The sequence below is a fragment of the Panthera uncia genome, chromosome D4, assembly GCF_023721935.1.
Source record: "Panthera uncia isolate 11264 chromosome D4, Puncia_PCG_1.0, whole genome shotgun sequence".
Classification (NCBI taxonomy): Eukaryota; Metazoa; Chordata; class Mammalia; order Carnivora; family Felidae; genus Panthera; species Panthera uncia.
In genome coordinates, this window is record NC_064807.1 from 37,505,655 (window position 1) to 37,519,442 (window position 13,788).

General features: G+C 42.3%; 1 protein-coding gene across 9 annotated transcripts in view; it reads right to left on the minus strand.

Moving 5' to 3' along the window:
• Positions 1 to 13,788, minus strand: part of MPDZ (multiple PDZ domain crumbs cell polarity complex component) — a 162,550-nt gene that overhangs the window by 18,712 nt on the left and 130,050 nt on the right. For all 9 annotated transcript variants that reach the window (XM_049617511.1, XM_049617427.1, XM_049617260.1 and 6 more), the window contains 5 exons: positions 13,505 to 13,667; positions 11,498 to 11,694; positions 10,276 to 10,367; positions 9,965 to 10,055; positions 7,778 to 7,858 (listed from right to left, as the gene is read on the minus strand). In XM_049617511.1, the coding sequence (XP_049473468.1) occupies positions 7,778 to 7,858; positions 9,965 to 10,055; positions 10,276 to 10,367; positions 11,498 to 11,694; positions 13,505 to 13,667 (624 nt within the window). The remainder of the gene's footprint in view (positions 1 to 7,777; positions 7,859 to 9,964; positions 10,056 to 10,275; positions 10,368 to 11,497; positions 11,695 to 13,504; positions 13,668 to 13,788) is intronic.

A 13,788-nucleotide genomic window follows, 5' to 3' on the forward strand; every position in this document is an offset into this window, starting at 1 on the left:
AACTCAATAAACATACAACATTTGCCAATGTAGTTCTGTGTAACTGGCTGACGGCATAAGTCATTTAAAACCAAATCAAAGTATCCTGCTTCCTCTTTGTGGCCTACAACTTAGAAATAACAACCCAAACTGGCCCCGTCATCCTGCCCTTCTTCCTGGAGCAGACAGACTGCAATTACTTCTGCGTGCTCTGTCCTTTCTGGGGCTGAATGCCCAGCGTTGTTTCCCCAGACACTTGTGTTTTGATTTGGTGCAGAGTGAAAACACTCTCAACCCTGAGCCCAAAGACGTGCACTGAAAACCTGCCAAGCCTAAAGAGCCATCCATGTTTTGTCTATATTTTCCACATTTTCTTTTATCAAGACCAAATGTTCAATAGTATTGGCTTTTACATTTCTTTAATGTTTACATTAATAAAATTAAAATAGGGTTTTGGATATTTTCATTCTGGTTAGAGCTAGCAACCTTTTTCATTGTAGTTTCTACCCAGAAATGTAAAATGTAAAGCAAATTTAAAGCAAAAGAGGGAAAGGGAAATCTTGCCGTGATTTCTACGACATGTACACACGAGAGCCAACCAAGCCATCGGGCCTTTGGGACCATGACCATGACACCAGATAAGGTCACACCGCCATTTGAAAGACTATCAACACTGTGGCTTTTCTGAGGCAGACTATTCATCGTAGACTTTCAGACTGTCACTGGGCATCTCTCTCTACCACTGCTCTCTTTCCAGACAATCAGTCACATGCATAAGACAGAGAAAATTGCACTTTTGGGGTGAGAAGAGCTCAGTTCTAATTTACTTTCTGCCTACCTGCAGGAGTTTGGATAAGCCACATAACATGTCTGAACCTCAATTTTCTTATCTGAAGAAAGGAGTAATGATGCAGGTGACCCTTGTACAACATGGGGGCTGGGGTGCTGATCCCCCTCCACACAGGTGCAAACCCATGCATAACTGCTGACTCCTCCAAAGCTGAACTACCAACAGCCTACCACAGAATGGAAGTCTTATTATTGATAACATGAATGGTTGAGTAATGCATTTGGCATGTTATATGCATTGTATACTGTGTCTTCCGATGAAGTAAGGTAGAGAGAAGAAAATGTTAAGAAAATCATAAGGAAGAGAAAATAAAGGGCAGTACTATCCTTTATTATCAAAAATGCCCACATATAAATGGACCCACACAGTTTAAACCCATGCTGTTCCTTCCCAACCATGACATTGCTCTGAGGATCGGATGTAATAAGAAAGGGATCGGAAACTTGGTGCGCTATATACAGTATACGTTCCTTCTGCTTGTTACTCTACAGAATGTAACTGGATTTACTCCAGATAAATTCTCTCAACTTGCCAGGATTTTGAGACCGGAATCCTGATTTAGTGGTAAAAGAATCAGGATTAATGAGTAGGAAGGTGAATGTGCTACCAAAAAGATAAAATCCCAATGCCAATGCCAAGTGCATCTAATATAGTTAAACATTCTATTTGGGATTTTCTACACCAATGGTCTTTCCTATTACCACAAAGAAATATTTGTTTGAGTATTACTCTGTATCTACAATGATTGTATGTACTCAACTCTGGGATTTGATTCTATTATTGCCTATTCACTTACCTGCAGTCAGGAAAGTATTTTACTAGTACAGTGAGCATTTGCTGGTTGTTTGCTTAATGCCCATTCTCATCTTACTCTTTTGTATAAGCTCATACATTTGTTTTAAAGAATATCCAGCCCCATTCCCCCTGCTGCCTCAAATAACATACAGGAGCACACACACTCTCTCTCTCTCTCTCGTTGGCTCTCTTCCTCTCTGCCTACGTGTTGGGTGGTGGTTTTAAAATATATATACAGGGGTGTCTGGGTGGCTCAGTAGGTTAAGCATCTGACTTCGGCTGAGGTCCTGATCTCACGGTTTGTGTGTTCAAGCCCTGCGTCAGGCTCTATGCTGACAGCTCAGAGCCTGGAGCCTGCCTCAGATTCCGTGTCTCCCTCTCTCTCTGCTCCTCCCCCACTCACATGCACGCATGTGCAGGCTCTCTCTCACAAATAAACATTAAAAAAATTAAGAAATAAATAAAAAAGATAAATAAAATACGTATACAAACTCTTCATCATTCCTCCCTTCAAGAAGGAGATGCTGAATGTGGGCTGGATTTGGTTGCCTGATTATAAAATACGGAACAGAAAGAATGGTGTGTAATTTCACAACTATGCCAAAAGGCCCTGGGGCTTCTCCTTACTCTCCCTCTTAGATGACCTGCTCTGAGGGAAGCCGGTTCCCTGTCATGAGGACATGAAAGCAGCACCTCAGAGAGGCAACGGGAACCTCCTGCCAACAGTCATTTAAGCAAACCAGCCCGGATGCGGATCCTGTAGCCTCGGTCAAGCCTTCAGACGCCTGCAGCCCTTAGCTGGCCGTTCGTTGGCAAAACGTACAACAGAGTCTCACCAGACCACCCAGTTGAACTGCTCCCCAATTCCTGATCCACAGAAACAGAGATAATAAATGTCTATTGTTTTAAGCTCCTAAATTTTGTGGTGATTCATTATGTAACAGTGGATAAATGACCCCAAGGATGGAGCGTGAATGAGTGAAGTCCATAGTACAATTCCAGTCCCCTGGCCACAGTCCCTATAGCTCAAGAGCAGGCATGTGATCTGAACTGGCTTAACAGCACGGGTCTCAGGACTTGTGCTCAGCATTTTGGGACAGCCACTCTGCCCCCACCCTGCATGTGGAAGAAGCGGCACATGACCCCAACTGTGGTTGGCAGCCGTTGTAAAACTGAGAGAAGACCAGCCCGGGGATACCGCTGACCCTTCATGGCTGTGCAGGGAGGAGAAGAACTGGTTCTTGACGACACGACGGAGCCACAGGATCAACTATCCCTGAGGATCGCTGCCCAGTAACCCGAGCCCATAAATCCCCTTCTTTGACTAAGCCTGTCGGAGGAAGTTGGTTTTTCTTGTGGTTGTTTTTGTTATTGGCAACAGGCAGAGTCCTAAAAGGAACAATAAGCTGCACACCTGCAAACGCGAAATGTTCCAATTCCACCTGGAGTCCTATAAAAATAAGCATGTGTATACATATATACAGACGTTACTGGTATCAGAAGAACAGGATAAAACACGGGTAAAGGATAACAGGGCATAAGAGCAATGTCTTAGCTAACTGCTTAGCTCTCCACCTCACTTCTGCCACAGGACATACAGTATTTAAGAGAAAAAGAGCTGAGAAACACTGTTCTGAGCCAGTTACTAAAACACCACCATACAGAGAAGGTGAAACAAATTAAGGGACCAAATTATTTATGGAGCAACAGATGTATAATTAAACAGCTAGAAAAGAGTGAACAAGAATTAAAAGTGCAACAAAGCTGAACTCTTATTATTGTCAGGAGAGCTGTTTTGAAGTTGGAACATTCCCCCCAAAATTCTCAATGCTATTTGAAGACTTTTACCCTATAAAACTGTGTGGACACAAAACATATCTCTGACAACCATGTAAGGTTGTCACCTGCTTTGATGTATAGGTACTTTCCTAGGACAATGTGTACTAAAAAATCAATCTTTCTTTAATCAAAAATATTTCGTCTGATAAACTGAACTGGCATTTCAGTCAACACTAAGGGTTCAGATTATATACATTATAAACTTTGTTTATACTTCTATTTTCTCACTTCAAAAGGGGGGGGATTAAAAAGAAAAAAAAAGATAATCAACCTGTCTCAAGTGTTTAAGAAGTCAAAACAGAACTAGAAATGACCTGTTACTACAATTTCTGTTTTGAAACAGTAACAAAAACTATTCTCCCCTCCTTGTATTCTTCAAGTACACTTGACATCTTTCCTTTGTGCACACGTGGCATGTAAGCATCCGTGCATTCCTCCTTCTCACATACTTGGCATGAACTATGGTACCCCATACTATGTAACCCCCCACTTGTCATGGGAGAAAAAGTATGGCAGTTTCTCCCTTTTTAATGTGTTTGCAATACAGACGTACAGAAAACTTATCCACATGAATGTTTACTGCAAGAGACATGCTCTTGAGCTATGATTCGTTAAATGACAAATAAATGAAGATATCACTAGTAAGCATTACATAGGCCAGAATGTTGAAGGCGTATGTCAAAATAAACAGGCATTAGATTAAACTAGGCCTTGAGTTACCCAGGGTGTAGATAAGCTAAAAGAAAGCAGAAGGGCATCCCAAGTGCAGAGGCAAGGAGGGATGAATTCTCAAAACAAATCTCCATGGGCTCTTGATACAAGTCAGTCTGAATGAAGTAGAAGACTCATAAGACACAGGTCTTTTGGAAAGGTGAATGGGCCCTGGTTGCAAGTTGAAACAAGGAATGGCAAATGTAAGACTAGAGTTTAAGTTCTAGCGGTAGGTACCATTTTGAGTTATGGGAACTGTTACAAGTGGGAAAAGCCAAACCAATCGCACAGGGTTGCTGAGAAGTACAGAACACAGTGACTTTACCTTTAATTTTTGTCAAATAAACGTAATTTTTCAAAATACTGGGAGTATAAAGGATAAAGAACTGCAGATGACGTATGAATGCTAGAAGATTGGTTAATTCTCCCTTCTTTGCTTTCTTGCATTTTCTTCCCAGAGTCGACTAATAATGGGGTTCAGAGTGGACAGGCTTATACCATATGCCGTCTCTTAACATGTCATTTTTAGCAAGGGCTTCCTCCAAGGCTACATTCTGTGGAGCATTCAGAGCCTCATGGTTAAAATATTAACTTGCAAATAATAACTCAAACTGTGCCAAGTGTAAAGGCCGCTTTAGGCAAACAGGCTTGGGTGACGGAATGTAGAAGGAGCCCACAGCGACCCCCTGGCTGAATATAGGCAGGCTCATCAGGTGACCCCCCCTCAAAATATCCACAGGCCCTAACTAACCAATAGGCTACTTATAACCAGGCACAGTTACCAAAACAGGGAAAATTCCATTTGTTGCCTTACCTCCTCACCTTCTCACTTTAACTATGGCCCCCAGTCCCTCCCTGGTTGCAGACAGCCTCTCCTTTGCTGTCCTGCCTACTGCTCCCCTGCGGCGTGTTCAATAAATTTCTATCTTCCTTGTTCTACTACAAGTAAATGCTTTTACCACCTGTGCCACCAGATTGTCACCCCACATGCGGGGGCCCCCATATGATCAGGAGACACATCACATTTACACACCACGCTAAGTGCTTTATACAAATTCTTTCGTTTAATCTTTACAAAAATACTTCCAATATAAAGGTATTATTATTTCCCTATACTGTAGGTAAAGAAACTGAGGCCCAGAAAAGTCAAGTGGCTCCAAAAGCCCACATTTTAAGTCATAGTTGATTGCTTCTTCTGTCAGCTGATCTTAAAAGATCCTTGAATATTCCCCTTTATTCACTTTGGCTTTCATCAATAAATACATTTCAGTTACCGAGCTTTAGATGTGTTTGAAATCGACATATAATCAGAAGCTTTCTGTGGGCAATAAAATCTGACATTCTTCCTAGTTCTTAGGTTTCCCCCACAGCAACTATTTCAGAAAGGGAAGTGTACATGTTAGACAACTGCTGAATAAATCAGCAGTAGGCTAAAGACAGAATAGCTCTTAAGCTGCTGTACAATGAGGGCAGCTTGCCCATTAGCTTGAAGAATCTCAGAAGCAACCCCTGAAACAAGCAGCCCCATCTACAGAAGAGGAGAGTGGGGACCAGTGATATCAAGCTTCCAAGTGATTTATGGGAGATCACTCAGAAGGGCTTCTGACAAAGCAGGCCTCTGTCCACTCCACTGCTGAATGCCAGGTCAAGAGACTTTATCTGTCTGGGAATGGAAGTCCTTGAAAGATTCTGAACAGGGGATCAGGATGATTAAACATCTAAAGAACACCTTAATCAGGTAGCCTGAGGCAGGAGGAGAAAGCATCACAAAAAAACAGTGCCAACAAGCAGTTAGACATCTCCCTCTCTGCCAGCTTATTCCTTCCTAATAACAATAAAAACAACAACAACAACGACAACTAAAACAGGCAGTGTTGATGTATGTGTGCAAGGTTCTAGACTCTTCACACAACATACATTTCATTCCCAGTACAACTCTATGAGGTGAGCACTACCATGATCTCCATTTGGTAGAGGGGAAGTTTTCCAGATTAAGAACCCTATCCAAGGTCCCAGCCTGTAAGAGGCAAAAGAGGGCTCCGACTCGGAAGGTTTGGCTCTAAATCTGCCTGTTCAGCTGCTACTGTGTTCTGTTCCTTATTCATCTGTTTAGCTGGGTCATTCCCCCAACACTTCCTAGGTACTCATATTCTAGGATATACTAAACCCTCGGTAAATACATTAAATCAGTGCCATGAAAAGTACTTGTAAAAAATATATATTATTTTGGGCTTTTCTAAAGATACGCATAAACCTGTATTTTAAAAAAAGCACATAGTATAATGAATCCAGCCTACATTTAAATGCTTCATAATTAACAAATTGTAGGGAAGTAACTGCACTGTTAAATACTATAAATTCTGACACTTCAGGATTTAGGAGGAAAAGGAAACTCAATCTGAAATCAGCAGGAGAGAAAGAAAGGTATCCTCTCTCTTACATGGCAACAGAGCAAGGGATTCCTGAAGTGTATGAACTTCTCAGTAGAAGAGGCAAAAACCTTAATGACTTGATGTACTTCTCCTTCTACCAGGAGACAAATTGTGCATAATAATGACTTCTACGTGTACTGTAAATGACAGGACCAGGGCAATCCATTTTGCTCATAGTTATTTATTGAAAAAAAGAAACAAAATCAAGAGCCACAGTCTTCCTCCACCCCACCCCTCGCAAATACTTAACAAAGACTGGCTGTGTGCCAGGCATTATGCCAACTCCTTACATACAACTTATTTAACCTCTAAAACTAGGTCAAAGGTGATATTATTATCTCTAATTTACTGGTGAGAAAACAGAGGCAAAGGAAGATCGCGTAATGTGTCAGGTGTGTACCTGATGAAGTAAGGATCGAAGGTGGACAGACAGACTCTGGAGCCCAAGCGGTAAGCATCACACTGCACTGCCTCATCGCTGAAGACTGGTGTATGGACCACTTGTCTTCTTTCCGCCCATGGCGAATATCCCACCGCCCCGCCGCCTTCCCCTTCTCCCTGAGCACCCCAGGGCTCTGTGCTCTCCTTCACCTACTGCCTGCCTGTATTCCAGCATGAGCCCGCAGCACCTGAAAGCATTTCTAGGTTTCTGTTCAGGAAACCACTTCTTTGAAGTGGTCATTTGAACCGAAGGTTCAGATCTTTTCAAAAGTAAATACTTCGCTGATGTTTATCAGTGAAACTTCTAGTTATTGGAGCTTTCGGTTTTATGAAGCACAAAGACTATAACTTGTTTCTTTATTCTTTTTATTTCCTCCACAGCGGGTCTTTGGTGAATGTATCAGAGCAGAGACTGCCAACCGTCATGCTGGGAGATAATCCTAAAGGCGGGAAAAGCTTAGTCCCTGCTAAAGTATCAATTAACACGGTAATTCTCAAACTTCCGTGTGCGCCGGAATCGCCAAGAAGGCTTACAAAAATCCAAACCTCGGCCCACCCCCAGGGTTTCTCATTCCATAGGTGTGGGCCGGCCCAAGCGGCCGCATTTCTAACAAGATCCCAGGTGATGCTGATGCTGCTGGTCTAGACAGCACACTTCTGAGGGCCAGTAAATTAGACCACTGGTGTGAAGGTGCTCACACCTTTTCATTCCAACGCAAAGCAGACTTACCTTGGGAAGCTCCAGATGCTGCACGTTTGTGAATGAACAGAGGTCCACAGGTGCCTCAGAAGTAGTCACACTTGGTTCGGCCTGACACAGGGAAAGAACGGCAAAATAGACAACCGAGTGTTATGTATTTTTGCTTAATAAAGGCCACTTCATCAAAATTGTTTCATGTATTAGAATTTGTTATTATTCTAACATTTCATGACGTTTATGAACATTAGACTCTCTTCAAAATACTAAGAAGGCGTGATTAGACAGCGATTGTTTTAGACCACAAATTGTTTTAGACACAAAGCAGCTCTCAAGACTGCCTACATTTCCTCTCAGTGAAATCTAACAGCGACCCAGCTACCAAGTGGCGAAACGCGCTTTTTAAACACAGAACACGAGCAGAGGCGCCATTCACTCCTTTTCACTCTGTTAGTCATCAAGCGAATTTGGGAGCTATTAAACGTTTTACTTGAAAATTACTAAAATATTCCATTTTCCTAAGGGATATATGCAGTCCCATTCATACGAAAATAAAATTTTCTCCTTTCTAATCTTGAGAAATCACTCGCTGGTGCACCACTGTGAACGACTGCCAGTTCACCAGAACGAGCAGCCTGCATCGCGTACCGACGCGCCCAGTGTTTGTACGCTCCTTTACGGGACAGTGTTTCCGTATCTGCACCCTCTTCCACCACGATCATCACGGCTTCTCTCATTTTATGCTCTTCGTTCTCTATGCCTCCTTTCATTCATCCTAAACAAGTATCGGAAGCTTTACCACATCAGAACTCCCACCAAAAACTCCAAATTCTAGACTCACCGTCTAGCCACTGCCTTCTCTTTCCTAATTTTTTAGCCACCATTTGCTCTCTCAAAAAACACCAGTAATCACCTGGCTACCAGGTCCAATGGACTCTCTTTAGTCATCTCCTCATTTGACCTCTTTGCCACACTCAAGACTGGAGAATGTACCCTTCGGCTGCTATGCAACATGCCCGCTGGTCCTTCCTCATTACCTCTGAGCACTCTTTGTTAGGCGGCTTCCTCCTTATTGCTATTAAATAATTCTGACCTTGGCCTTCTTCTTCTTTCTAAGTGTTTTCTGTACGTAAGAGCCTCAGCTCCTGTGGCTAACAAATGACAAATCTGCATCTAAGGGAATTCCTCTCTAAACTCTAGACCCAGTGTCCCGATGTACACTTCTCCCAGGCTCTTCAACAGGCACTTTGTTCTCAAGCAGCCTCAAATAGAATGTTTTCCATTTTTACAGCTATCTGCTTTTTAGTATTCTTTTTGGTATAAGTCAGCCATCCACCAAGTCACCAAGTGAGCCAACCCAAACCTTGCTACATCTTGTCTGTTTCCTTCACCAGCCCATTTCCAGCCCCCAAAGCAGCACCAGACACAAGGCAGATACTCAGCAAACGCTTGTTGGACAAACAGATCGTCAACCACTCACTGTTCCTCACTGAGTACATTTAGTCAGGGATAAGGTGACACTAAGGTGGATCCTAAACTTCTGAAACTTCTGACATAACCATTTCTTTCTTTTCTTCTTCTTCTTCCTCCCCCTCCCTTTCCCCCTCCTCCTCCTCTTAAGTTTATCATCTCTTCCCTGCAACCTCTGATTTTTCTCTGTGCCATTTGCAAAGAAGTATTTCAAAATACAATTCTTACTGAGGTCCCCAAGGCCTCAAAGACAAAGTTTCCATCGTGAGTCCCATGGTCTGACCCTACCTCCTCTCTCTCAGTGACCCTTTCCTCACCAGGAACCCACTCCCCCGCTCCCACTATTCAGTGATGCCCTGTGATTTACATTCCTTGCATCAGCCAGAGTCCACACGCCATTCCTCAGTGCATGCCCTCAGTTTGGAAGGTTTTTGCCCCCCCCAAATCTTCTACTTCCAACATACACTTCATGTGTCACTTCCCCTAGGGGGTCATTGTCTCTCTCCAGAAGGAGACTTGACAACTTTTTCTACTTTCGTTATTCCCCATGCAGACGCCACTAGTGGCCTCCACGTAAGCAGTGTGCCTATTTACAGGAGTGTTTCTTGTACCAGGCTATAAACTCCTTGGGGGCCAAGACTATGAGTCATTTATCTTCAACATCCCAATAAGGGCTGTGTAACTGTTCACTGAATTAATACATAGTACATCAGTCAAAGCTTCCCAGAGAAATAGACAGAAAATACATACCTCCTTATTCTGAGAATTCTCTGAGGTAGAAGGCAAAGGTTCTACTGTATTTCCAGGACATACAGCCATCTGACTCACCGCATCTTTATTTCTAAAAGAAAGAGTATTGACCTATCATAGCATAATGATTCATATTATATTCATTCTTTTACTTGAGGACTCAGAAGGATTATTAGAGAAAATTCTGCAACCTCAAAGACTTTGGACTATAACACTCATACATTTATAAATGTCTTATTTTCATTCAAAAGAACTCTGAATTGAAAGCCTAATCAAAAATACTTAGTAAACCAGAAAAAGAAAGTGCTTACCTGATAAAAATTATTTTTACTTTAGAAGGGGCACATTTAATGATTGAAGAAGCATTCTGATGACTTCTTCCATATAAAATTTGACCATTGATCTATGAGAAACAAATAGCATTAATTGAGCCTGAAATTCTAATTTTGCTCATTTCTTATCACCTTATCTAGCTAATATACAGGTCATTTTTTTTCTTCCTATAAAATATTATATGTATGTCTCTTCCAAGAACATGAACCTAACTCTGAAGGAGAGTAAAGAAAAGCTCATGTTTGAAGCCGACGTTACAATGACGTGTGTGTAGTGTGATCCCAATAGACAACAGAGGCAGCACTTGGGACTGTAAAAAAAAAGCACAGCAAGCTTCCTGGAGGGCACTGGGGTTCCAGCATGTTCTGTCGAAGCAAGGGCTCTCCTGGAAGCACTAGTGACCTCCGTAGATCATCAAGGGAAGTCCCTGTGGTCACAGATCTTAGTCAGTCTCAAGAATCAGGCCCTGGGATTGGCCGCTGGGAGAAGCATTCTGGCAGACCAGGGATTTGGGAAGCAGAACGTGCCCAAGCAGAATAGTACCTAATGGAAACTTCCCGTCATCTAGTCACTTAGCCCCTGCTGACTGAGCCTTCCTGGCCAAGGGAGAAGCACAGGAGTGCAAGGAAGAGTATTAAGGCAATATAAAGACACGTGGATCCCAGCCTCCAGGAGGCAAGGACAAACAAAACAAGCACATGTGATTCTAAACACTATAAAGTCTGGTCCAGAAATTTATTTGGTTTGGAGGGCTGAGTTATTGTTTTTGTTATTTAGCCTTAACCTTGACCCCACCTCACCCGACCCCTATCGCTTCTACCATTAGAATTCAACTTCCAGAACGTCCAGTGGGTCAATCTCATTACTAAGGAGTGATTGGTCGTTTGGCTTTTCAAAAGCTCCTAATAAAAATGCAGCACACAAAAAAATGTTTTTGAAGTGTGATCTTTATTACTGTCTTGGGGCAAAAATTGTTTCTGGTGCGACACAGTCACAACCTTTTAATGGAAGTTAATGGGAACACGGACTCTACGTAACAGAGATTTGGTTTAGAGCCAAACTTGCTGCAACACATCTATTTTATTAGGCAAGCAACAGTTTTCTCAGTCACCATATGAGGCCCGGGTGGATTTTCTGGAAACTGATGACTCCAGTGCACCAATTCAGCAATGAATTCAGCATTTTCCATTAAGAACTTACCTCTAGAAGCTCGTCTGCAACCTGCAGTCGACCATCTTTCCCAGCTGCTCCATTTGGATCGATCCCCACTATAAAGACACTCATCCTGGATCGGTCTTTGTTTCCAGCAAGACTTAGACCCAAACCACTACGACCTTTCTCCAGTTCAATCATATGGAGCTCTCCTGTTAGGGTTCCATAACGCTCTCTGATATTTTCTACGCACAACAAAACAACAACAACGACAAATTATAAGTTAATTCACAGCCAGATGTTTTACTATGGAGTGTCATCTGGCTTCAAAAGAGCATTACTTGGACCAAAATTAAATCCTTGGCAGTTAAGGAAAGCTAAGAAAACTCTGGTCCCCTAGGTGTCAAGACTGGGTTCCTGGAGTACCCAAACTCTGAGGAATTTCTTTGCATCTAGTGTGCAGACAGTATCATGTCTAATTAATCAGTTCATCTGGGTGATCAGGCCCAAGAGATTCATTATTAACCAACTCTCAAAAGACTCCGATTAAAACAAAGCACTAGTTTATCATTCACAGAGAAGAGAACATTCTTCTCAGTGAAGGATTTATCTTCACTGATCAGTGGAGACATCTCTCCCATAGAAAAACTGGCCTATGTGTGTCACATCATGCTGGGCAGCTACTTGGTACATACACCCAGAATAAAGAGGATGCACTGTCTTATTGCACAGAGCCATTAGGCCAGGACAAATCAATGTACCCGTCTCAGATTTAGGACCCATGTCCTCACTAGATGAGACCATTCAACTCTCCCATCCCACATGTTCAAGAGGTACAATTTATTCTTGAATCTGAGAGGGCAAGGCTACACGGAGGTGCCCTAGGCCACAGGCCCAGATGAACAACCAGCCAGGAGCCAACACAGATTTCTAGCCATGCGAGTGAGCTACCCTTAAGGTCCAGTCCAGCTGAGCCCAGTCGACCACAACACCACAACACAGTAATAAACTGTTTCCTTAAGCCCTTAAGTATTGGGGTAGCTTGTGACATGACATTCCCTTTCATGTTTTCCTCAGAGTATATTCTGGCCACCTCAACGGATTAGCAATATACTCTTATTTTATTGAAAACAGACTTAGAAAACTGCAAACTTTACAAATCTTCTCTTAGAAAATGTTACTACACAGCTGATGTCTTGCATTCCATATTGATTCTCACCTGCGCCAACTTCATAAACTGCCATTTCCTGATTCCTTCTAGAATCCAGCGGCACAAAGTTTATACCCTGTGCTTCCTAAAAGCATATACCATGGCTTTCTTAAAGGAATTATATTTTTTAAAACAGAACTTCTTAAAGCACTGATACATGAGTAACTTTTCACTAAATTTTTAATATTTCCTTATAAAAAGGCTTCTTTCATTAGAAAAACAGACACCCCAATGATCCTAAGAACAGCTGCCTTTGAATGCTTCCTGTGCATCAGACATTGTGGTTTGCACTCCTCAGACATTATCAAATTTGATGTTAGCAACCTGAGGTGAGGACTGAATTTTCAAAAGAGATATTAGCCCACTGGGCAAAAACTCAGAGGCAGTTAAACAACTTGCCAAAGGCCCCAAGTTTTTATCTCAACACATACTATGCTACCACCCTAGGCAAGACAATACCAGAGTTCAAGGCAAAATATGAACAGCAACCAGACTTTACAATGAGGAATGTGAGGTCTGGAGAGGGGCAATGACTTGTTCAAGACCACAAGGTGGCGGATCCTGTACTAGGTTCTGAGAGAGTGCCCTGCCCTCTTTAATGCTCATACAAATGGCAAAATGGGCTTAGCAGGAACGTTCGGTTAGAGGCAAGGAAGAATATGATTTCATGCTTTGGGAATGTGGGCTGTATCCAGGCAAAACAAACAGTATTTTTTCCAAACAAAATTGCAGTATATATAACTAAAGCTGAAACATACTTATCCACCCAGGGCATAAGCCTTGAGAAACCCAGAGCTACTTTAATGTCACTATTATAACTGAACGCATCACAAAAGACAACTTACTCCAGCTGTAACCAAACTCATCCTCTTTGTCCACATCTTCTGAGACTTTGCTTGTGGATGACTGTGTATGATCGCCGCTCATTTCTTTAGACGCTGAAGAAGGGGGTGGAGGCACATTGCACAATGGAGCCTTTTCCGGCTCTGATTCTGACTGACTGGGTGCCTGCGGGAACAAGAAGAATACAGTGGGTATGTGCAGTCTAAGGAAGACCAACTTAAGTAAAAGAAATAAAAGTATAATGTCAAAAACTGGCTTTAAAATATCTAACATATATATAATCAAA